The sequence below is a fragment of the Nyctereutes procyonoides genome, unplaced genomic scaffold (genome assembly GCF_905146905.1).
Source record: "Nyctereutes procyonoides isolate TBG_1078 unplaced genomic scaffold, NYPRO_anot_genome, whole genome shotgun sequence".
NCBI classification, from domain to species: Eukaryota; Metazoa; Chordata; class Mammalia; order Carnivora; family Canidae; genus Nyctereutes; species Nyctereutes procyonoides.
The window spans coordinates 17,559,354-17,581,987 of record NW_026575049.1 but is presented as its reverse complement, the minus strand read 5'-3'; the positions used below and the strand labels follow the sequence as shown (position 1 = coordinate 17,581,987).

General features: G+C 62.4%; 2 protein-coding genes across 4 annotated transcripts; one reads left to right on the top strand and one right to left on the bottom strand.

Annotated features, from left to right (window-relative positions):
• The first annotated feature begins 1,385 nt into the window (after nucleotides 1–1,385).
• MAPK8IP2 (mitogen-activated protein kinase 8 interacting protein 2) lies at nucleotides 1,386–11,175 on the top strand. Its single transcript, XM_055327827.1, has 12 exons — nucleotides 1,386–1,644; nucleotides 2,626–2,731; nucleotides 4,022–4,312; nucleotides 4,458–4,551; nucleotides 4,648–5,847; nucleotides 6,036–6,111; nucleotides 6,243–6,415; nucleotides 6,509–6,618; nucleotides 7,316–7,420; nucleotides 7,543–7,613; nucleotides 10,101–10,199; nucleotides 10,452–11,175. The coding sequence occupies exons 1-12, from the start codon at nucleotides 1,580–1,582 to the stop codon at nucleotides 10,522–10,524; spliced, it is 2,463 nt and encodes an 820-aa protein (XP_055183802.1). The 5' UTR covers nucleotides 1,386–1,579; the 3' UTR covers nucleotides 10,525–11,175.
• Nucleotides 11,176–17,717: 6,542 nt separating this feature from the next.
• Nucleotides 17,718–22,200, bottom strand: ARSA (arylsulfatase A). Of its 3 annotated transcripts, XM_055329239.1 has the most exons (10): nucleotides 21,582–22,200; nucleotides 21,261–21,501; nucleotides 20,962–21,180; nucleotides 20,721–20,890; nucleotides 20,360–20,484; nucleotides 20,138–20,265; nucleotides 19,826–19,928; nucleotides 19,625–19,726; nucleotides 19,367–19,512; nucleotides 17,718–17,883 (listed from the first exon to the last, which is right to left on the bottom strand). In XM_055329239.1, the coding sequence occupies exons 1-10, from the start codon at nucleotides 21,797–21,799 to the stop codon at nucleotides 17,770–17,772; spliced, it is 1,566 nt and encodes a 521-aa protein (XP_055185214.1). In that variant the 5' UTR covers nucleotides 21,800–22,200; the 3' UTR covers nucleotides 17,718–17,769. The 3 variants fall into 3 exon arrangements, with proteins under 3 accessions (XP_055185214.1, XP_055185216.1, XP_055185215.1); XM_055329241.1 differs by having other exon boundaries at nucleotides 19,367–19,726; XM_055329240.1 differs by lacking the exon at nucleotides 17,718–17,883 and having other exon boundaries at nucleotides 19,325–19,726.
• Between the last annotated feature and the right edge of the window lie 434 nt (nucleotides 22,201–22,634).

Below are 22,634 nucleotides of genomic sequence, written 5' to 3'. Positions count from 1 at the left end.
AAATACTATAATTTTTATAAAAGGTTTTATTTATTCATGAGTGACACACAGAGAGAGGCAGAGACAAAGGCAGAGGGAAAAGCAGATCCCTTGCAGGGAGCCCGCTGTGGGACTCGATCCCAGGACCCCGGGGTCACACCCTGAGCCAAAGGCAGATGCCCAACTGCTGAGCCACCCAGGAGTTCTGAAAAATACTGTAATTGAGACAAAATGTAAATTGTGGGTTGGGCACAAAAGAGGGCACAATCCACCCTTGGCCATGGGCCCTCTCTCCCAGAGAATGAAGTTGTCTTCCTCACCTTGCATGAGTTTGGTTTCCAAGCATTTATCAAGTGTTTCATCTTTCCCGCAGAAATAATTTTGAGAAGGGCACATAATTCCCATGGGGGGGGGGGGAGAGGCTAATTTCACTGCACTTTTGTTGAAGTTCCAGCCTCCGTCTTTAGCCAAATCTCCACAAACTCTCCCTAACCCGCCTTTCCAACCCATCTTTGTCAAGTGCACTCACAGCACTGATCTGCCCTCTCCCACCCCAGTGCCCGGTGACCCTGACATGATGTAACTGCGCGAGCTTGATTTCAACCATCGCTCTCCCCACATGGTTCCATATCAAGCCAGAAAGCCAGAATAGGTCGGCGCCCTGAACGATGCCAATCACACAGTCGGTTCTCAAGAAACATTTTCTCCAATGGAATGAGCATGGCCTCAGGGTCATCACCCCAGGTCCGTCAGTACCTCTGCACAGTGTGCTGTGCACCGAAAGTTCCATCACCTTGGAATCCAGCGGGATCAGCGACCCTTGGTCAGATGCCTCTGTCCAGCACCGATCAGCACCCCGCGGGAGGGACAGCTCCTGCAGCTCGCGTTTCAGGAGGCGCCCGGGGCGGGCCTGCTCAGCACCCCCGGGGCGGACAGCTCCTGCGACCCTGAGACCAGGCCGGGGCCCCCCACTTAGCCAGGGCTCTGCAGCCCCGAGACCAGGCCGGGTCCCCCGTTAGCCAGGGCTCCTGCAGCCCCGAGACCAGGCCAGGCCTCCCACTTAGCCAGGGCTCTGCAGCCCCGAGACCAGGCCAGGCCCCCCATTTAGCCAGGGCTCCTGCAGCCCTCAGGACCAGGCCGGGCCCCCCGTTAGCCAGGGCTCTGCAGCCCCGGCCCGCTGCGCCTCCCTCATCCCTCCGCAGGGCCTCCTGTCCGCGGACCTGACCCCCCCACCCGCCGCCAGTCCGCGCCTCGCCTCCCCCGCCCCCCAAGAAGCCGAAGCTGAGCCTCTCGGTCAAACGATCTCGTCTCCTCCAACCAGCTTGCCCGCCGCCCCCGCCCCTCCCTGCTCCCGGATCCTCCCCTCCCTTCCCCTCCCGTCCCCTCCCGTCCCCTCCCCTCCCCTCTCCTGCGGCGCCGCTCGCCCGCAGCGGTGTCCTGGCGGGGTGTCGAGGTGTGTCGCGGGCGGGGTGTCGCAGGGCGGGTCACGAGGTGACTCGGGGAGGGCTGGGCGCCGAGGGAGGGAGGACGGAGGGCGAGCGGGGCCGCGGCTCCCCGCACCCCTCCCCCGCCGCAGTCGGCAGGCCTCTCCCCGGAGAAGATGGCGGATCGGGCGGAGATGTTTTCTCTTTCCACCTTTCATTCGCTGTCGCCGCCAGGCTGCAGGTACGCACCCCGGCGCCCCGGCCTTGGCAGGCCCTTGCCATCCGGCAGCCCCCGGCCCGACCCAGCCCACAGCCTCCCGCGCCAGGGCCTGCCACCCCACCCCCATCACCTTTGGGGACCCTCTCCGCCCTACCGCTTCTCACCCGTCCCCATCCTCCTTCCCTTCAGGATCTCTATTTTTGTCCCACCCTCACCCCTTTTTATGGCCCTAAGGACCGGTGCCTGCACCCACATCCTGCCGGGTCCCAGGGCGGCACCCAGCCCCTGCCGCTGACCCCTCAAGGGTGGAGGACCAGGGCTGAGCCTCCGAGGGGCGGCCTGTCGGGGCAGGATGCTGAGCCACCTTCTGGGTTTGGCAGTGTCCTTCGGCCTTGCTGGGCCTCTCTTCCGTAGAGGCCTGTCTCTCGGCCTTGTGGGGCTCAGGGAGGGAGAGAGCTGAGACCCAGCTGGAGCCCTTGGGGGAAGGGCCTGAGGTGGGGAGATGGTTGGACCTCTGAGTGTAGACTGGTCTTGGGCAGGAGCGGGGAGACAAAGTGGCCGGTAGACTCTGCTCCCAGAGTAGCCCTACCTGCCCACCCCCTCCTGGCCACCGCTGCTGCAGCTGTAGCTCCCCCTCCCCCCACTCTGCTCCATCTGACTCCCCTGGGGCTGAAGCTGTGACCCAGAGGGGCCTGGAGCAAGGAGGAGAGGCTGCTGACTCTCTCCAAGAGGAGGAGCTGGAGGAAGATTGAGGGGACCAGTGGCTCCCCTGGGCTGATCATGGCTCCGATGGTGGGGGGAATCCGTGGAAGAGTAGAACTTGGGGGGTCTAGGTGATGGCAGGATGTGGCTTGGTGAGGGGGGTTTCTGGAGCCCATGGGTCCTTGCAGTTGGGGGGGGGGTCCTTCCTTAGGACTGGCTTCCAGGCAGGGAGGGAGTCCAGGGTTGGTGGCTCTCCTGGAAGCCCTGACCTTGCTCTCTGACCGTGGTCCCCTCTCCCAGGCCTCCCCAGGACATAAGCCTGGAAGAATTCGATGATGAGGACCTGTCTGAGATCACCGATGACTGTGGCCTGGGCCTCAGCTATGACTCGGACCACTGCGAGAAGGTGGGCAAGGGGTTGGGGGCATGGAACCCTCTCCAGAGAGAGCCTCACTCGGGCTCTGCTTAATATTCATGTGGAGTTTGAAGGTGGGCCTGAGCTCAGCCTTGAAATGAGAAATCTGGTTGCCCTCCCGCTTCTGGCCCAGGGTCCTCCTTGGTATCACGCCTCTCTTTTTCTCAGACTGTCCACCGTCCACAGAGGGCCGTCCCTAGCATTCTCTGCCTGGCCCTGTCACTGGGCTAGCTTGGTCTCACATGTGTCCTCAGACCACTCTTTAGGAAGACCTCACCCCTTCCTGCTGCCACCTCAGCTGTCTCCTTCCCAGCCCTCTCCCCACCTCTCAAGTCTCCATCTATCTGCCTTTTGTCTTCTCCACCCCTGAGATCTTTTCTCCCCCCCATCTCCCGCTTCTCCACCCCCTCCCTGTCTCTGCATGCTTCTGTTTTCATTCATTTAAGAACGTTTCTGCCATGTGGAAAGTGCCAGGGGCTTCCAGGTGTGTGGAAGGAAAATGGGACAGGTGTGGCCCTTGCCCTTGGGAGCTTCTAACTCAGTGGGGGAGAAAGACATGTAAGAGATGCTGGCTGGCTGCCTGCAGGCCAAGGACTGGGTTCCAATGAGAGGACACTCCGGTGCAATGAGGGGGGAGGGAACCCAACAGAGACTGAGGCCTTCAGGGAGACTCTCCAGTGGAAATGGCACACAACCTTGCCCTTAGGAAGACTAGATGTACCTGGGCAGATAAGGGAGGTAGAGAATGGAGGAGAGGAGTTGCTGGCAAAGTGATCAACTGTGTCAAAGGCCCTGAGGTTGGTGCAAGCTTGGTTAATCCTGGTTCTGGTTTGTCTTAATGCATTCCACTTAGCATCTGTAGGCAAAGTCCTGTTCTCAGGGAAGGGTGGACGTGGCCCTTCCCTAGGGGGGCTTGGAGCTTGGGGGTGGGGTGGGGTGTAAAGTAATTGAGAATTGGGTTAAAATGCCATGAAGGAAGGAGTGTTGGTGTTAAATGTGATGCAGTTTGGGGAGAACGTGAGGGTGGCAAGTGAACTGGGGCCGCTCCGAGGATCTCTGTCGCTTAAGCTTAGAAGTCTGGGCTCTTCGCAAGAACCGGAGTGATCTTTTTTGTATCTTAAGCAAATTAAAACAAAACAAAACTGCTGCGTTGGTGGGGAGCAGAGTAAACTGAGCCTTCTCTCTCTAACTTCTAGCTTTCTGCTTTCCCCTTTCCTGGCAGCTGGAACCTCAAGTCACTGCTGAGCTCTGGCCCACTATGCCTATCCCTCCTTCTTGCAGGACAGTCTCTCCCTGGGACGTTCGGAGCAGCCTCACCCCATCTGCTCCTTCCAGGATGACTTCCAGGAGTTTGAGATGATCGATGACAATGAAGAGGAGGAAGAGGAAGAAGAGGAGGAGGAAGAGGAGGAAGAGGATGAGGATGAGGAGGAAGGAGTCAGAGAGGGCAAGGAGGGAGGAGGCCCTGGCTCGGAGGCCCCTGCCCCAGAGGCCCTGATCCCCTCCCCCTCCCTGGAGGAACCCCACAAGAACCGACCCACCACGCTCCACCTGACGACGCTGGGAGCCCAGGTGAGCACCCAGACCCACTCGCAGCATCCTGGAGTTAACCTGGGATTCCAGTGTCTGGGCCTCGGATCCCCAAGGCCTCCCGCCTGAGCCTGAGAGCTGGACACCCTCCTGAGCCCCACTCTCTCTGCTCCCCCGCGTGCCCCAGGACTCCCTGAACAACAACGGAGGCTTTGCCCCCGCGCCTCCAGCTTCCTGGCAGGAGACCGCGCTGTGCTCGCCTCCCCAGGAGCCCCTGAGAGGTGAGCAGGGCCGTGGTGCCAGTGTGGGGTCACAGGCGGCAGAGGAGGGAGGAAAGGGGCCCGGTGGTCTTGCTGACCCCCACTCCGGCCCCGCAGAGCCCCCCGCCTCCCTGCAGCCCACGGACGCGAGCCCCTGTGGGGCGCAGTCGCCCATGCACCCAGGCTGCGACTGCGAAGGGAACCGGCAGGCGGATGCCCCCGCGCCCTGCGGGGCCTCGCCATCCTCCGACCCGGGCATCGAGGCCGACCTGGGCAGCCGCTCGAGCGGGGGCCGTGGGGGCCGGCGCAGCAGCCAGGAGCTGTCGTCGCCGGGCTCCGACTCGGAGGATGCGGTGGGCGCCCGCCTGGGGCGCATGATCTCATCCATCTCGGAGACGGAGCTGGAGCTGAGCAGCGACGGCGGCAGCAGCAGCAGCGGCCGCTCCTCGCACCTCACCAACTCCATCGAGGAGGCCTCGTCGCCCGCCTCTGAGCCCGAGCCTGAGCCTGAGCCCCCGCGCCGCCCCGCCTTCCTGCCAGTGGGCCCCGACGACACCAACAGCGAGTATGAGTCGGGCTCCGAGTCGGAGCCGGACCTCAGCGAGGATGCAGACTCGCCCTGGCTGCTCAGCAACCTCGTGAGCCGCATGATCTCCGAGGGCTCCTCGCCCATCCGCTGCCCCGGCCAGTGCCTGTCCCCTGCCTCGCGTCCCCCTGGGGAGCCCGTGTCGCCGGCCGGCGGGGCGGGGGGCGCGGGGTGCGTGGGGGGCCCGGGCGTAGAGCTGCTGGACATGGAGACGCTGTGCGCCCCACCGCCACCCGCGCCTCCCGCCCCGCGGCCCGGCCCTGCGCAGCCTGGGCCCTGCCTCTTCCTCAGCAACCCCACGCGTGACACCATCACGCCGCTGTGGGCCGCTCCGGGCCGCGGCGCCCGCCCGGGCCGCGCCTGCTCGGCTGCCTGCTCGGAGGAGGATGAAGAGGACGAGGAGGACGAGGCCGCTGCCCAGGCCAAGGCTGGGCGCCCCGGGGGCAGACCCCGGGGCCCCACGGCGACGCTGGACGCCTCGCTGGTGTACGACGCAGTCAAGTACACGCTGGTGGTGGACGAGCACACGCAGCTGGAGCTGGTGAGCCTGCGGCGCTGCGCGGGCCTGGGGGACGACAGCTCGGAGGACAGCGGCGAGGCCAGCGAGGAGGACACGGCCGCCACCTTGCTGGGCGGCCAGGGCCCCGAGGATGCCTCCCCAGACAGCCCCGACCTCACCTTCTCCAAGAAGTTCCTCAACGTCTTTGTCAACAGCACATCTCGTTCCTCCAGTGAGCGGGAGGTGGTCCTGGGGCGGCCTGGGCAGCCTGGGCATCTTGGGTGGTCAGGGACGCGGGCCGTGCTCCCCTCCCAGAGTCGGGACAAGCCAGGTGCTCTGCAGGTGCGGGGAGGCCGGGCCTGCAAGGACTTTCCCCCTCCGCCTCCTGAGCCACTGTCTTGCCCCGTCTCTGTGTCCCAGGCACCGAATCCTTTGGCCTCTTCTCCTGCTTGGTCAACGGGGAGGAGAAGGAACAAACCCATCGGGCTGTCTTCAGGTATAGCCCTTCTCATGGTTGTGGGGGGTGGTCCCCAGCCCCAGCCTGCACACAGCTTGGGACCTGGGTGGATGCAGCCCACTGTGTCCCGCCCCTCCACTGGTGGCCTCCCGCCTCTGACCCGCTCTCAGGTTCATCCCTCGCCATCCCGATGAGCTGGAGCTGGACGTGGACGACCCCGTGCTGGTGGAGGCCGAGGAGGATGACTTCTGGTTCCGTGGCTTCAACATGCGCACGGGGGAGCGTGGGGTCTTCCCTGCCTTCTACGCCCATGCGGTGCCCGGCCCTGCCAAGGACCTGCTGGGTGAGGTCCTGTCCCCGGGGGTGGCTGGTCACCCAGCCTGCCCCTGCCCCCTCTGCCTGGTCTAGGCACCTGATGACACCCCTTTCCCCCCAGGGAGCAAGAGGAGTCCCTGCTGGGTGGAGCGCTTTGACGTGCAGTTCCTGGGCTCTGTAGAGGTGCCCTGCCACCAGGGCAATGGCATCCTGTGTGCAGCCATGCAGAAGGTCAGTCTGGAGGCAGGGGTCCAGCTCAACCCCATCGGCTGGCTCAGCCTCTGGAGGTCCCAGGCCTGTGACCATGGAGGGTCCACACAGTAGTCTGGGAGTCTGGGTGGGCAGGGATCCCTGCTCTGAGTCAGAGGCCTGGGCAGACAGGCCTAGGGCAGAGCTTGGCAGCTGTCCCCTGTCACCTCGGTGTCTCTGCCTCCACTGTACTTGGCCGCCTGTGCTCTATGGCAGCATTGTGGGTGTCTTGCTGGCCCTTTCTTGCCCTCAGGCCATGCTGTTTTGTCTGCCAATCAAGACCAACTCTCAGATCCTTTCCTGGGAGTCATTTGTTCAATCACTCATTCATTCACCTGGTAGACATTTAGTGAGCCTGCCCATCTACCAGCCCCGTGATTGAGTAGGAAAGCTCCAGAGAACAGGACAGCCCTGTAGCTCGCGGGATGGGCAGCGAGGAGGCCAGGGGTTGTGGGAGCCATGGTCCTGTCTGGAGGAACAGAGGCAAGTGGCAGGCTTCGTGCAGAGAGGTGACCAGCCGGTCCTGAGCCTGAGGAATGGCTGAGACCCGCCCCCCTGCTCACGTCTTCTCCGGTCACAGCCAAGAGTCTGCCTCCCTCCTGTGACATGTTGCACCGAGCGGATGGAAGGATACCCTTGAGGGCCCTTGAGACCATCCCTCCCCTAACCTCTTCCCCAGATTGCTACTGCCCGGAAGCTGACCGTCCACCTGCGTCCTCCTGCCTCCTGTGACCTTGAGATTTCCCTTCGGGGGGTCAAGCTGAGTCTAAGTGGAGGACCTGAGGTGGGAGTGTAGGGGCCTGATGCGGGGGCGGCTGGGGGTCTGACGGAGGGGTGTCTGGCAGGGGTGCAGAGGCAGCCCCAGACCCCGCCTCTCACCGGCACTGCCTGCCACCTGTGTTCCAGGTCCAGCACTGCAGTCACTTCTTCCAGATGAAGAACATTTCCTTCTGTGGCTGCCATCCCCGCAACAGCTGGTGAGAGCCCTACCTTCCTGAGTCCCCACAACCCTGAGAGTTGCTCATACACAGCGCCGCTCCCCCCCCCCCCCGCCTGACTGCCCCACCTGCACCCACGCGACTGCCACCCTGCACTGGGCTTGGGAGACACGGATCAGAAGAGCTGTCACCTGGTCTGGGTGGGGAAACACAGACTTGTAGTAACACTGGCAGATGTCTGTACAGGGCTTCAGGAAGCAGACCTGCAGGGGGGTGAGTCCTCTGGGACCCAGGGAGGGACGAAAGGCCACTCTGCAAGCTTGGAAGACGGGTATGGAACAAGGTGGATGTCGGCAGGGAGCCAGCTGAGCTGGAGCTGTGGTGAGGGATAGCGGGCTCCCGGAGACTGTCAGGATTCTGTACCTGAGTCCACTTGCAGTGGAGTCATGGGGTGACTCAGCCAGTTTGATAGGCCGGCTCTGGCTGCTGTGCAGGGCACACGGATCCAGGTGCCGCAGGTCAGGCACGTGCAGCGTCCCGGACGCATTCAGGAGGTGGGACAGGCAGGAGCTGGGTTGATTGGATGTACAGGGTGACCTGGAGGGAGAATCCAGGGTGACATGCCACCCCGATGACGGGCAGAGAGTAACCCACACACCTAGCGGCAGCATGGAGTGGATGGGCCTGACATCCTAGAGATGCGGCGTTTAATTGCAGATGCAGTGAGATCAAAGTGGCCATTTGTTACATGGGTTTGGAGTGGGAAGGAGCCGTGGAGGGAGAGCTTCAGTTGGGGGCAGGTGGGTAACAGTGGCCGAGGTGAACCAGGTAGGCAGGCAGAGCGAGAAAGGGCAGGACGGAAGGGAGCGAGAGAGCCGGTGTTGTGACCAGCTGGCCGAGCTGCAGGCTGCCTGCCCAGCCCGGCCCCGGCCCGCTGGTCCTGGTGCCCTCGAGGAAGGAAATAGGAATAACGGAAAGGCCGGGCCAGGCGGGGGCTCCCCACGCTCCCACGGGGTGTCGCAGGAAGCAACCTACCTGGAGGGCAGGTGAGGGGTAGAACAACACAGTGGCAGGGCACTGAGGCCTGGGACAGAGCTTGAGTCCAGCACGTGTGTCATCTGTTTGCGGTCTGGGTGTGGCGTTAACCCTCAGCGGGGTCACAGCCCCGTTTGGCTGTTTTTCCACCGAGGAGGGAGATGCTGCTTTGCAGGCTTCCCAGCAGGAGGAGAACGCCAGGGCTCAGACCAAACAGCAGGCAGCTCTGGTGTTGCAGGGGCAGGCTGCAGTGCAGGGGGACCCCAGGAGCGCGGGTGGGCTCCACGGGGGCGGGTATGCACGGGGGACCCAGCCGCGTGGGGTGGGCTGAGGGTGACCTTACCAAGAGGGCAAACAACCTGGATCGTTGTGTAGACCTGGGCTCAGGCCTAGACACCTGCACACTGATCCCAGTGCAAGCCCATGAGAGAAAGATGGTCAGACCAGCTGATCGGGATCAGGTGGAGGTGGACGGGAGGGGGCGTGGGGCTGCTGTCTGGCCCCGGGCCTTCCTAGTGCTGGTTCCTTCGGGAGCAACCCAGGCCCTCACAGTAGGAGGCTCTAATGAAACAGCGGAGGCAAACACTTGAGTCATGACCGCATTTCCTCAGGAAGTAGGCAGTAGACCCCGGGCGTGCTGGACATGCTGTGTCTGGTGAACTTGGAGAGTGTGGCCTGTAAGATCCCGGACTGGCGTGTGTCCTCCCCTCCACCATCTAGAGACGGGCCGATCAGGGGCCGTCAGGAGGCATCTGTGCTTAGTGATCAAGGTGCTGTTGTGCTTGGGGCTTGGTGAGCGGAGTCCAAGGGCTGGTGGCCGTGCGTGCGGTTCTTTGAACGCAGCCGTTGAGACCAGGCCGATCACGGAGGACGTGAGCATGCCATCCTGGCAGTGACGCTGCTGGGCGCATGCCCGTCTGGTGCCTCCAAAACCCCAGTGCAGCCTGGTGCGGGCGGGGCTGGTGGCGCAGGGTGCCCACAGGCCCTCCCTCTGGGCGACGACTTTTGTGAACGTCTTAGATGGACAGGATGAGGCAGGTTAGGAGAGGTCCGAGTGAGCCCGAGGTGGGGCAGTGGCTACAAATCCAAACGGAGCCAGGGCGCGAGTTTCTTCTCTGCGAAGGCGGTTCTGCGGTCGGAGCTCAGGAACAGCTGCGGAGTTGGCAGGACACGAGTGGGGCCGGCAGGCCGAGCGACTCACGTCCGGGCGGCGGGAAGGAGGCCCCATCTCTGGCCCGGGGCGGCTCTGGGCGGGGGGCCACCCCGTTCTGCAGAAGTGAACACAGGTTGCTCACTCCTCGTGGTGCTAGCACTGTGCTTGGACTAGACCCCAAAAGGCCACCCTTATATCTTGAATTCCTGTGACCCACGTGTTTTCCCACCCCCACTCTCCTCCCGAGCCCTCTGCTCCTGAGTCTTGCCTCCGGACCTCTGGGGGGCCGGAGGCGTGGGTCTGGGCTCTGATGCCCCTCCGCACCAACCCCCCTGCAGCTATTTTGGCTTCATCACCAAACACCCTCTGCTGAGCCGCTTTGCCTGCCACGTCTTTGTCTCCCAGGAGTCCATGCGGCCCGTGGCCCAGAGTGTGGGGTAAGTGGGGCAGGAAGATTGGCTGGGAGGCGAGGTCAGGGGGGAAGGCCTGGTGTGGGCTGGAGAGTTGGGGCAGGGGTGAGGGCGGTGATGATAAGCAATAGGGGTGCAGAGTGGAAAGTGGGTGGAGGTGGCAATTACCCTGTGACCCGTGGGCCTGAAGAGCTGAGGAATGGGTTCCGGGGGTGATGGGCAGGCCCGGGCGGGGCAACTCGCGGCCCAAGTGGCTGCTGGACGACTCTCTCCCCCCAGCCGCGCCTTCCTAGAGTACTACCAGGAGCACCTGGAATACGCCTGCCCCACAGAGGACATCTACCTGGAGTAGCCCCGCCGCTGTCCTGCTGTCCGTGCAGCTGGGCTGGCCGCGTCTCCGGAAGCCGCCACGGCTTTGCAAGAACTGGACTGGGGGCACGTGGGAGCTTATGTCCAGGGCGTTTCCTCCTTGCTCCCCGGGGCTGCGGGGGAGGGGAGTACTCTCCTCTTTCCCTCTGATCCGTTCCTCCTCTCTGTGTCACTTTCTTCCGCCCCCCTGACCCATCTCCTCGTTTCTGTCTGTCCCTCTCTGCGCCTGCTATCTCTCATCCTCTGCTCTTTACTTGGGGTCAGAACTGGGAGGATTGTAGAGGAAGGCGAGACTCTAGGTGACTGGTGGCACCAGGCTCCCAGGTGATCCCCTCCCACCCCTCCCCTGTGATTTATAAAGGAATTTTAATTTTTATAGTGAATCTCAAGGGATTATCCCATCCTTGACCACAGGGACAAAGAGAAGGACCCCGCTCAATACTGCCCCACATGGAGTTCAGGGGGAAGCAGGGAGGGGTTCCCCAGAAGGGTCCTGGGGGAGATTAGGAGTAGCTCTTGATGCTTACCCTGAGCCCCAGATGCTAGGAGGAGGGTGTCTACCCTGGCCCTGGCCACACCAGCGTCCGCTTTGCCGCTGCAAACACTCCCCGCAGTCTAGCACCTCAATAAACTCTCTGCTTGGTGTGACACTGGCTGTTTCTGCGGGGGGGCCGGGGGTCCAGGCACTGCCCATGGCGGTAGGGACGTGAGAAGGTTCCTGGGAAGATTCACCCCTTCAGTGTTCCCCGAAATCATGCCCCAGGCCCCCCAGGGGTTCTCCCTGCATGCACCTGATCGGCCAGTGGGGGACGGGTATGCAGAGGGCGGTGGTCACACTGTGTTCCTTCAAGCTGCACCAGGGCTCCCACTGGACAGTGCATGTGGATACGCACGCTTGTGAGTGTGTGTGTGAGAAACAGGGGCCACGATGCTCAGATCTTAAAACTGGCACTTAAAAAATTCTCCCCAGAAAGCCAAAGGGGAAGGGGTGGCTATGTGTCACTATGCTTTATGTTGCTGTGGATGGAATCTTCCAGAGAAAGGGATGTCCTGGACCCCGGCCCCCCGGGCGAGCCCGGCCCTCGGGTGCTGAGGCCGGCCTTCCTGAGGGTGGTCTGGGTGCCCCCACCCCCGATGCGGAGCCCAGTGCTGCAGAAGATGAAGGCTCTGAAGCGTGAGCCAAGGGAAGGACGGATTCCCTACATATGAACTTAAAGCTACTGTCTCCACTCACGTGGCGGCCGGTGTGTGGCCTGGGCATCGGCAGGTGCACCCACAGGTCCTGCAGCAGACGTGCTGCGTGTGGAGCTGCCCCCAGACGGTCCAACCCCACCGTCAGGAAGAGAGAATGTGTGAGGAAACTCCCTCACGGATTCGAGCTGGAAAGAGGCAGAGCCCTGGATGTGCATGTCTGAGACTCGTGCCCGGGCAGGGAGCGCGGTCGGGGGCCTGGGCGTGTCCGTGGGCCCCACCTGCTCCCTGCACTTCCTGCCCTGGGTCAGCCGGGGTGCCCCTCCCCGCCCCAGCTCCTCCAAGCTTTGCCAGTTCTCCCTGTCATTAACCGTCCCCTGGGCTGGTCCCTTCCCTGGAGCCGCTCCCTGTTGGGGGGACCCTTCCCGCGCAGCTCCCCTGCGCCCTGGGCCCTGGCTTCCTTTGCTCAGCTCCCGCGGACTGGGTCCCCACTCCATCCTGGGCTCTCCGAGTGGACGACTCAGCTGGCCTGCGTGCACCAGGCATTAGCCCACCAGCCCCGGCGGGCCTCCAGGGCCCCTCCCTTAGCCAGGCAGAGGCCAGTGCTTTGCCAAGTGCCAGCAAGGACCCTGGTGAGAGGGCTGCGGTGTAGACGCAGCGACAGCTCGGGGGCCACGGCCACGCCACTCCCACGAGCGTTTACGCGCTTGCTCCTGGTTAGCTATGTTCTGGGTGTTATGCTTTATTTATTTTCTCTGGTGCCTGAACCAGACCCACACTGCTGCCACCTCCACCCCCATCGTCACCGCCAAGGCTGCCCCCCACTCCCCTCCACATGGCCTGGAATTTCCTCCTTTGAGCATCAGAAGCCTCCAGGCTCCCTACCTCAACCTACACCTGTGACCTGATGAATTTTTAAACAGAACCCTGGGCAGCATGCTCCATCTTAACCTCTGCAGTGGCTCCCTATTGAGACTGCCCTGTCCCTGCCCCTCTCAGCACCCCCTCCCCTGCACCCCATTTCTGAGCTTCCTATGGGCACCCCCTGTCCTGTCTAGTTTGCTTGGAGACCTGTCCTCCTGGGTGCTGGAGGCCTGGAGCCTTGGAGCTGGGTGGGGTGTCTCTCCTGCCTCCTGCCCTGGCAGAGGCTGAGAAATACGAGTCCAGCGAGTAGGGGCGAGGCAGATGCCCTCTCCACCTGGAGCCGGTACAGTGCTTGGCGCGCATGCTGAGCCCTCGGAGCCTGTGTAGGGAGCGGGCTTCTCATGTCAGGACTCTGACTTCTGGAAACCTGGCTCAGGGCAGCACCCTAAATGAAAACCTTTGTGCACATTCTTGTTTAAAATATTGAAAGCATAAAAATCATCTAAATTTTGACCTACTAAAGGTATGTACCTAATTGAAATATTGGGCACATATGAAAAAGTAATATGGAAAATATTTGTTATGCTATTACGGGAAAATAAATCTGCAGAGCTTGTGCTGGAAACTACGTGTTGAAAAAGAGTGAACGCAAGTCCCTGCTTCTCTTCCCTTTATTCCTGCACAAGCATGTCTTCATTGTTTCCAAAGTATTATAGGTGCTTATTAGAGACCCGTAAATGCAAATAGAAACATCCACGGAAAAACCAAAAATAAAAAAAAGCAAAGATATTCATTACAAACAAAAAATCTGACCACAGGGGGATCCCTGGGTGGCGCAGCAGTTTGGCGCCTGCCTTTGGCCCAGGGCGCGATCCTGGAGACCCGGGATCAAATCCCACGTCGGGCTCCCGGTGCATGGAGCCTGCTTCTCCCTCTGCCTGTGTCTCTGCCACTCTCTCTCTCTCTCTCTCTCTCTCTCACTGTATGACTATCATAAATAAATAAAAAAAAATCTGACCACAGTAAAAGTACCCTTGTTAGGACTCGGGTGAGGATGTGTGAATTTGCCCTCTGGGCAGGCTGAACACAGCGCTCGGGTAAGTGTGTATTCATCACCACTCTTAAAAACATTATACAAAGTAGAATTTCTCTATTTTAAAGTATTACTTTTCCGTTATAAAGAGCTCATGGTCATGATGGAAATCTTGGAACCTGCAGAAAATAGAAGGAAGGTAAAGTCCTCATATTTACTCAAAGACAACTCTTGCTGGTATTTTGGTTATTTTTCCCCCTTTCTATATATGGATTCTTATTTTATTTTGTCTGTGACCAGAGAGAGATCGAGGGACCCAATGAAAAATTTAAGGCAAGAAGATTAAAGCAAAGTAGCCGAGGTCACCATGCAATGAGCTTTGTGCAGTGAAAGACGGTCTTCGCACAGTGAGTCTCTAGTTATGAAACCCAGACCCACAAATTCCTGATTCAGAGATGTTTGAGCAGCAAGAAAAAGGATGAAACAGATCTGAAAATAAATTTAAAAAATATATTTTGTTTATTCATGAGAAACACAGAGAGAGAAGCAGGCTCCATGCAGGGAGCCCGAGGCAGGACTCGGGGGTCACGCCCTGAGCTGAAGGCAGATGCTCCACGGCTGAGCCACCCAGGTGGCCCTGAAAATAAACTTAATAAGGTACAACCAACTCACGTACACACTGGATTCTGGATCCTACGTGTGCAGAACACCATTCTCTCTGGATGGCAATGTAATAAGTGTGACACTAAGCGTTCAGCCCTGAGGGAAACCCCAGGGTCCGACCAGCCAAGGAGGGGGTTCCAGGCTGGCTGGGCTGCTAGAAGCTGCTGGAGGACAGCTGACCCTGTGGCCTTGTGACCGGGCGCCTGGTCCTGGGACTGCCTGCGGCCTGCTGTCCCTTCCAGCTTCGCTCAGGTTCAGGCAGGAGGAGGAGCAAGGGCACAGGGGCCTGCAGCTGGTCTTAGGCCCCAGTGAGGTGTATGTAGGAGGGAGGCCCGGGGGAGGAAAAGCCGGTGTCAAGTCCAAACTCAAGGCCTCCCTGAGCCATCGCCCGAAGGATGTGAAGCAGGAACATTTACCTGCTGGCTTCTGGCCCCTGGGGGTGGGGGGTGAGGGCACATATTGGGCAAGTATTGGGCACATATGAAAAGGGCAGCGTCCGCCCTCAGAGCAGCTCACGGGCGGTGAGAGCAGAGGGAGGAAGCGGGTCTTCCTGGGATCGCCGGCCAGCCACAGCTGAGGTCAGAAGACCTGCCCCCGGCCTTCTGATCCTTCAGTGCTGAGCAGTGTTTCTCACCTTCTCCTGACCAGGGAGCATGTGGGAAGATGCTCCTCCACCCAGCAAGCAGGCACCCAAGGCCGGCGTCCTGGGATGAGGGTGACGGGGAAGTAGGTGGTATTAGGGATCATTGCCTCGGCACTGAGCAGAGTAGGGGATCTGGCTCCTCAGCCCCCAAACCACCACTGTGAGCTGGCCTCACCTGGTGCAGGTGTGGACACAGGGGTGCGGGGCCTGTGCAGGGGTCAGGTGCGTGTGGACAGGCGTTGGTGTGTCGCATGGAAGCTCCCCGAGTGTGTCCACCCCACCACCCAGGTCATGTTCTGTGGAATTCCCGACCTGCGAATGAGGTCCTTGTACACGGAGCTTGGCGGAGGAGAGATTCAACCATTTACCCTGAAAGCTGCCTCGGCTGTCATTTCAGCGGATGGCAAGAGGAACTTTGATTTACTTTGTTATTTCCTTTGGGCAGATTCGGAGCAGGCACATGGCTGGGCGCCTGGAGCCCCCACAGAGCCCCGCCCTCCACCTGGGGTGGGGGGCACCCCCCTTTGGCCTTCATCTAGACCTGCCTGCACTTTGTTGGGGCGCCCGCATGAGGGTTCCGTGGAGGGAGACGGCCGCCCCGCACTCGCATCCGCGGAAGGGATGGGGCAAGCTCCTGCCCCGTCCTTCCTTGGGGACCCCCGGGGAGGTATCCCAGGGTGGGCGGCTCATCCAATCGGGGTGGCAGCAGGGGATGAGGAGGTCCTGCTGTTCAGGCACGGGCCCTCCTCAGTGTGCACAGCCTCCCGTGGGGTGGCAGGTGGCGCAGGTGGATCCCCAGGGGAGATCCTCCATCTCCTGCCCCAAACCCAGCACGTCGCACGGGCCCTCTGGAGGGTACCAGTCGTCCTCCCGACAGCGCAGGTGTGCTGGGATTAGGATAGTGCAGTTAGTACTTAACTTCTCTATCACTTAGCATGTGGTCACCACCAGGCTGTGGAGCAGACTCTGGATAACGTAACCGCAGGGAAATTTCTTGGGAGGGTGTTGGGACTTGCAGGGTAGAAAGAAGGCACGACAAGGGGTCACTACCTGGGGACCCATGTCTGGGTCACGGCCGACACCAGGGTGACTGCCCTCCCTCCAGGCTGCAGGGGGACTGCAGTTCCCAATGGGCATGGGGGTTCCCTGGGGAGACAGGCCCCGGGCACCACGTTGTTCCAGGGTTTGTAAGATGATGAGATGTTTCCACTCTCACTGTGGAATCCCGGGCCAGGCCGCCCCACAACAGCTCTCTCCAGGGCTCTGGTGGCCGGTCAGCTCCCGTGGCACCCCAGGCCCCTCTTTCTCCATCGGGTCCCTTTCTCCTGAGACCACCTGAGGCTGCCCCTCCTTGCCATGGCGGGGGTGGGCCATGACCACCCAGAGGAAGGGTCACACATGGGAACCACTCCTCCGTTACTGCCCGCCCTGCCCCAGCCTGGCGTCAGGACACACGGGACCCCTGAGAGACTGTCGGGTGCAGGGAGGTTAGGGCACAGCTCCCCGGGATGTCAGGGCATCGCATCGCCTGCGGGGCTCTAACTAGTACTTGAAACTCAGGGAAGAGGCCAGTTTAAGGAGGATCCCGGGGAAACAGCCCCTTTGCTCCCCCTTCTGGCCACCTGGGGGACAGGCCAGCCTGTGAGCAGGGAGGAGGCGAGGAGGGGAGCAGGTCTCCCCGGATCCCTCCTCCCCACAGCGCACCTAAGGGGAAGTGCGCTAGCAGCCGCTCCAAGCAGCCCGGCTGGGCTCCGGGCAGGGGAGGCCCGAGGCAGTGGCTCTGCAGAGCCGGAGGCCACTGCCTGGGGGAATGACCAGTCTTAAGCTCACAGGACAAGGGGCAGTTTTTTAAATCAACAGTAGCAGGGAGGAAAGGGAAGTTCAGGGACATTGCAGACAGCCTTTCAGGCCACGACGAGCGTGCACATGAACATGTGTGCGTATGCACGTGAGCCATGTGCTCACATGCGTGTCAAAAATTTTTTTTTAAAGATTTTATTTATTTATTCATGAGTGACACACACACAGAGAGAGAGAGAAGCAGAGACACAGGCAGAGTTGTAGAAGCAGGCTCCACGCAGGGAGCCCAACGTGGAACTCGATCCCGGGTCTCCAGGATCAGGCCCTGGGCCGAAGGCGGCGCTAAACCGCTGAGCCCCCTGGGCAGCCCTGCATGCATGTTTGCAAGTGTGCGCACACACACACGTTTTGTATGAGGAGCAGCTGAAAGGATGAGAGACAAGCACGTCTGCCTGCAAAAGCATCACAGCAAAACCAAAAGTAGGGTAAGAGGGTGAGAGTCTGCTTCTTTCCAAACCACAGGAGCAAGGTGGTGGGTTTCAACACCATCCTCAGATCTCAGCCAGCAGAGAAGCCCCCCCCCCCCCCAGCAATTATGCTCTTACAGGACCTGCACTCTTCCTCTGTGGTATTTCTCAGCGAAATTCTCGTTTCTACTGAAGAAGAAAATACACAGGTGACGACATAAGCATGTGGCCGTACTGCTCTATGTATACGTGCGTCTCACGTTTCCACCCTTCAGTCAAGTCAGAACATCTGCAGCCTCTCATGTTCCCCAGTGACCCGTCTCGGGCACCATCCACGCGCCCCTGCCCCCACCCAGGAGGAAGGGGTGCCTATGGTGCCTAATTCCCTGAGATAGCAGGGTTGAAGCCCCTATCCCTTGCTAGGCCAGATGCGCCACGGGAACAGGGATGGGTCCCCTCTGGTGATCTGCACCCCAGCAACCTGCTCGGCACTGGGTGGTGAATAAACCTTACCCAGGTGGGCAGCAGGCCTGGAGAAGCACCTGTGCCTGGTGCTGTGCATGGGTGTTAGCGTGGGTGTGGTTCTTGCTGGGCAGTCGGTCTTTGGATGCACAGATGGCGTGCCCGCTCCGGTTCTTCAGTCATCACTCTGGAACCTTCTTGAGGTGACTGTGTGACCCACTGGAAGAGAAGCTGCAGTCTGCAGGGGGAGGGCGTGCCTGGCTCATCTGGGGCCAGGCCTCCACTCACACAGGTGCACACGGGACCTCCTTTTGCCAGCGTCACTGGCTGCAAGGGTCCCCAAGAAGCCACTGCCCTATGGGGGGAGCCCCAAGATGCAGCAGGACCTGGGCGTGGTCAGTGCAGCCCCCAAGGCAGATGAGAAGTGATGGGAGAGCCACAGGGATCAGACGGGGTGGGCCTCCGTGTTGGTGCCACAGGCCCCCTCTCCAGACCACCTGCTCGCCCATGTGGCCCCACACATCTCATTCACACATCCCTTTCCAGCAAGACCTCTTTTGGCAGAAGGTAACTGATAACCACTAGCAGCGGCTTAAACAGGAAGGGTTCACTATACGTGAGCTCTGCAGATAGGGGCCTGGAGATGCCGGCGGGGCTGCTGCGTGATGCTGGCTGGGGCAGCAGTAGCACAGCGCCGTCCTCACTGCCCCCAGAGGAAGGATGCTGAAGGGGACCCAGGGGTCATGGGGGACTGCCCCGATCCTTCACTGACCAGGACTCTTGGTCACATGCCATACCTGGACCAAGAATTGGATTGGACTGTGACTGGCTCTGCCGGTCAGGGAGAGGCTGTGCTCCTAGTCCATGGGCCTCTGCCCAACACTGGGTCAGTGGAGGTCTATGAGGGCAGTGGGTGGCTGCCCACGCTGGGGCCTCAAGCACCCAGACTGTGCCCTTCCCATCGAGCCAACGCTGAGTGAGCACAGGGGGCACCCGTGGACGTGCCCTCAGCACACACACAAGGTGGCTCTGTGGCACAGGTGGGCAGCTGGGGCAGAGCACGCGGACCCCAGCAGGGGCCAGCCAGGCCAGCGTGCCGAGGGCCAAGGGCCGCTGGGCGGGGAGGAGGCAGGCCTTGGTGGGAACAGGGCCCCTCGGGGGTGTGAGCTCAATTCTGAGCCTGGGGGCAGCCTGCAGAGCTTTGAGCAGGGATGCAGCCAAACCTGAGCTATGTCTGTGTCGCTGGCAGGAGACAGGAAACTTGTATGAGGGTGGAAATGTGGAGCCTCAGCGGGGGCCGAGGCGGGGCCTGAGTACCTCAGGAGCTTATCTCCCCTTACCCCCACCTGGAACCTGCAAATCATCTCCCACCCTCAGGTGTCTAATAGGAGTCCTGGCGCTGCCCGCTGCCCACTGTCCCTCGTGCCTGCCGCGACCTGCCCCTGGCACTCGGGCACTTCCTAGGCTCCTTGAAGGGACATGCTCACACTCAGGAACGAGCTTTCACTGACACGATACAATCACAAGATGCCTGGGTTCCTATCCCAGCCAACCTCTGATGGCTCGGTGACCTTGCTCTGTCTCAGTTTCCTCATTTGTAACGCAGGCAGAACAGCACCTACCTCGGGGTTATCACAAAGATTAGATGCAGTATCACACCTATGAGTACCAGCTGGTGTTATTAGCGTTCTCAGGTACATGCCTGGGTGGGGCGAGGGCCTGGGTGGCCCGTGCCAGTGCTCTCAGGCCTGGGGCTCAGGGCAGTGGCAGCAGGATGGCCGGGGGGTACAGCCAGGCTGACAGCAGATCTGCAGGGCAGGGTCCTCGCCTCGGGCCATCTGGCTGGGGCTGAAGGTCACGGTGGCGTCAAACTGGGCCTTGAGCAGCTGAAGTTGCTTCAGCGCCTGCAGTGCCTCTGGGGCGACCTCAGCCATTCCTCCCAGGAGGTTGTAGTTCTCACCAGGGTCCTCAGACAAGTCAAAGAGCAGCGGGGGCTCATGGGCAGTCAGAGGGCTGGAGGCGTGGCAGGCAGGGTCCGGTGTGGTGTCACTGTGGGGAGAGCCTGAGGAGGAGGGCAGGTCTCTGCAAAGGGCGAGATGGACAGGAGGGGCCAGGCTCTGGGGCTACCAGGGGATCAGCAGGGCGGGGGAGAGGAGATTACCCTGGGTGAAGAAGTGAGCTTTGTACTTCCCACTGCGCACAGCAAAGACCCCGTGGACCTCGTCCGGGTAGGCCGAATAGAAGAAGAGAGACTGCCGGGGGCTCTGGGGGCAAAGTCAGGGATCACAGGGTGGCCAGAACCCCCCAGCACTGACCTGCATGTACCCAGAGCCATCAGCCTGTGTCAGGCCCTGGACATGCAGCTGCTCCTTGCCCACCCGAAACCCCACTGGCAGCACCACCTGGGTGCCACTCAACAGAGGAGCTGTGGAGTGGGGGGGTAGAGCCAGGGTCTCAGGGTTGTGAGCACTACCCTGCCTGTGCCCAGCAGCAGGGGGCTGAGATCAACACCATCCAAGGTGACATTGGGCAGCGGGGCCCCGGTCAGAGACGCCAGCGTGGGCAGCAGGTCCAGGGAGCTGGCCAGCTCATGGGTCACACCTGGAGGCAGAAGGCTGTGTGTGATCAGTCCATTTGCCACCAGGACTGGGGAGGTGGGGCTGGGGGTTCATGAGGAGAGGGCCTGGAGACTGACCAGGAGCAATGTGGCCTGGCCAGAAGGCCAAGGCAGGCTCGCGGACACCCCCATCAAAGGTGGTTCCCTTTCCACAACGAAGAAGGCCAGAGCAGCCACCATGGGACATCCTCATCGTCTCGGGCCTGGACGCACAGTGGGCCATCAGTGACGCTCAGGGGGACCCCATGAAAATAACCAGCACCCCATGTACTCGTGGCCCCCTGCCTCCCGCGTGCCCCATGGGTCACAGCACACAGCCAGCATCTCCTCAAACAACCGTGTCCCGCTACGTCCTCAGCCAGTGCTCAGGATGGGGAGACCCCAGTGACCACTGCTGAGGGACCCACCAGCACTTCCCTACCCCCCCCTGCCAGCAAACCCGTTGTCTGCAGTGAAAATGACCAGCGTCTCTCCGAGCAGCCCCAGGTCTCCCACAGCTGTCATCAGGGCCCCCACAGCTGCATCCAGCTCCATCAGGGAGTCCCCGAACGGCCCTCGGCCTGAGCGCCCGGAGAAGCTCTGCCCCCCGAACTGGGGGTAGTGGGTGTGCTGTGGGCGGAGACAGGGGTTAGCACTGGGTAGGGCTGCAGGGCAGGAGGGAGCAGGCCAGGGGCACTCACGTGGGAGGCGTAGTACAGGAAAAACGGGCGGCCCTGGCGCTGGGCATCAGCCATGAGGTCACGGGCGAAAGCCACGTAGCGGGCCTCGAGTCCAGGCAGCCAGGGGGGCTGAGCCTCCACGGACAGGTTGGCCAGCAGCGGGATGGGGACCAGGCCCTGGTCGCAGCTGCCATCACAGGGGGTGGACGGCGGAAAGCAGGTCAGGTTCTGGCAAGGGCCCTGGCGGAGCGGTTCGGTTCAGGAGGCTGGGCTGCTGGCGGGCCTGGCCGGTCGCGGGGCCGGGGCTCACGGGCTCCTACCTGGTCGTGCGAGTACGGGATGCCCAGGAACCGGTGGAAGCCCTGGTGGGGGGGCAGGAAGGCCCCGTCGGGCCCCACCCCAAGGTGCCACTTGCCGGCGATCCCCGTCAGGTAGCCGCGGGCAGCCAGGACCTCGGCCAGGGTCACCTCCTCCAGGGGCAGGCCCCCGCGGGAGCCGGGCTCCAGGACGCCGGGGTACAGGCCCATCCGCACCGGCAGCCGCCCGGTCAGGAGCGCGGCCCTGCGGGACCGGGCGAGGCTGAGACGGACACGAGGCCGGGGGCGGACGCGCCCCCCCGCCCGAGGGAGCCACCCGCTTACCGGGAGGGCGTGCACAGGGACGTGGGCACGTAGAAGTCGGTGAAGCGCAGCCCCCCGGCGGCCAGCTGGTCCAGGTTGGGCGTGGCGGAGCTGGGGTGCCCGTAGCAGCCCAGGTCCCCGTAGCCCAGGTCATCGGCGAAGATCAGCACGATGTTCGGCGGCCCAGCGGCGGCCAGGCCGACGGCCGAGGCCAGGGCGAGGGCCCACAGCGGCCCCATGGCGCCTGGCGCCAGCGGCCTGGGACGGAGGGCGAGCCGGCCGCAGCGAGTCCCACCCGGGGCCCGACCCAGGCGCGGCCCCACCCGGGGCCCCAGAGCCAGGCGCTACGCCTCGCCTCCGCGGGATCCCGACTCCGGGAACGACGCCCTCCTGGAGGCCCGACCCCAGTACTCCCGACAACCCCCTCCCGGCCTCCCAGCGGGCTTCCGGGGACCGCTGACCCCAACAGCACCCGGAGGCCGCGGCCCGGACAGAACCCCGGGGCTCGGCCTCGAGGTCGGGGGCAGGAGTCACACGACGCTGAACCCCGGGGCCCGCGCGGCGGACGAGGGCAGTACCGGGCGGAGCAGGGGCGGGACGGGACCGCGGACGGCTGGGGCCCCGCGGGCGCTTCCGCCTCGGCCCGCCCCGCCCCCGACTCCGCCCCGCCCTGCCCCGCGGTCCCGTGACCCTCCGCGCGCGCAGCCCGGGCGGGCCCTCGTTGGGGCGGGGCCGAGTTGGAGGCGGGGCCTCGTTGGGGGCGGGGCCTGCTCGCACGCGGCCTGGGGCGGGGTTGGGCTCGGGGTTGGGCTCGGGGTTGCGGGGCGCGCGCCCGGCCCCGCCCCGTCCCCGTCTCCGCCCCGCCCCGCAGTCCCGTGACCCTCCGCGCGCGGCAGCCCGGGCGGGCCTCGTTGGGGCGGGGCCTCGTCGGGGGCGGGGCCTACTCTCACGCGGCCTGGGGCGGGGTTGGGCGCTGGGTTGGGGGGCGCGCGCGCGGGCCCGCTTCGCACCCCTGGGCCGTTGGAAGGGCGGGCAGGGCGGGGCCCCCGACCTCGGGGGCTGGGAGACTCGGGG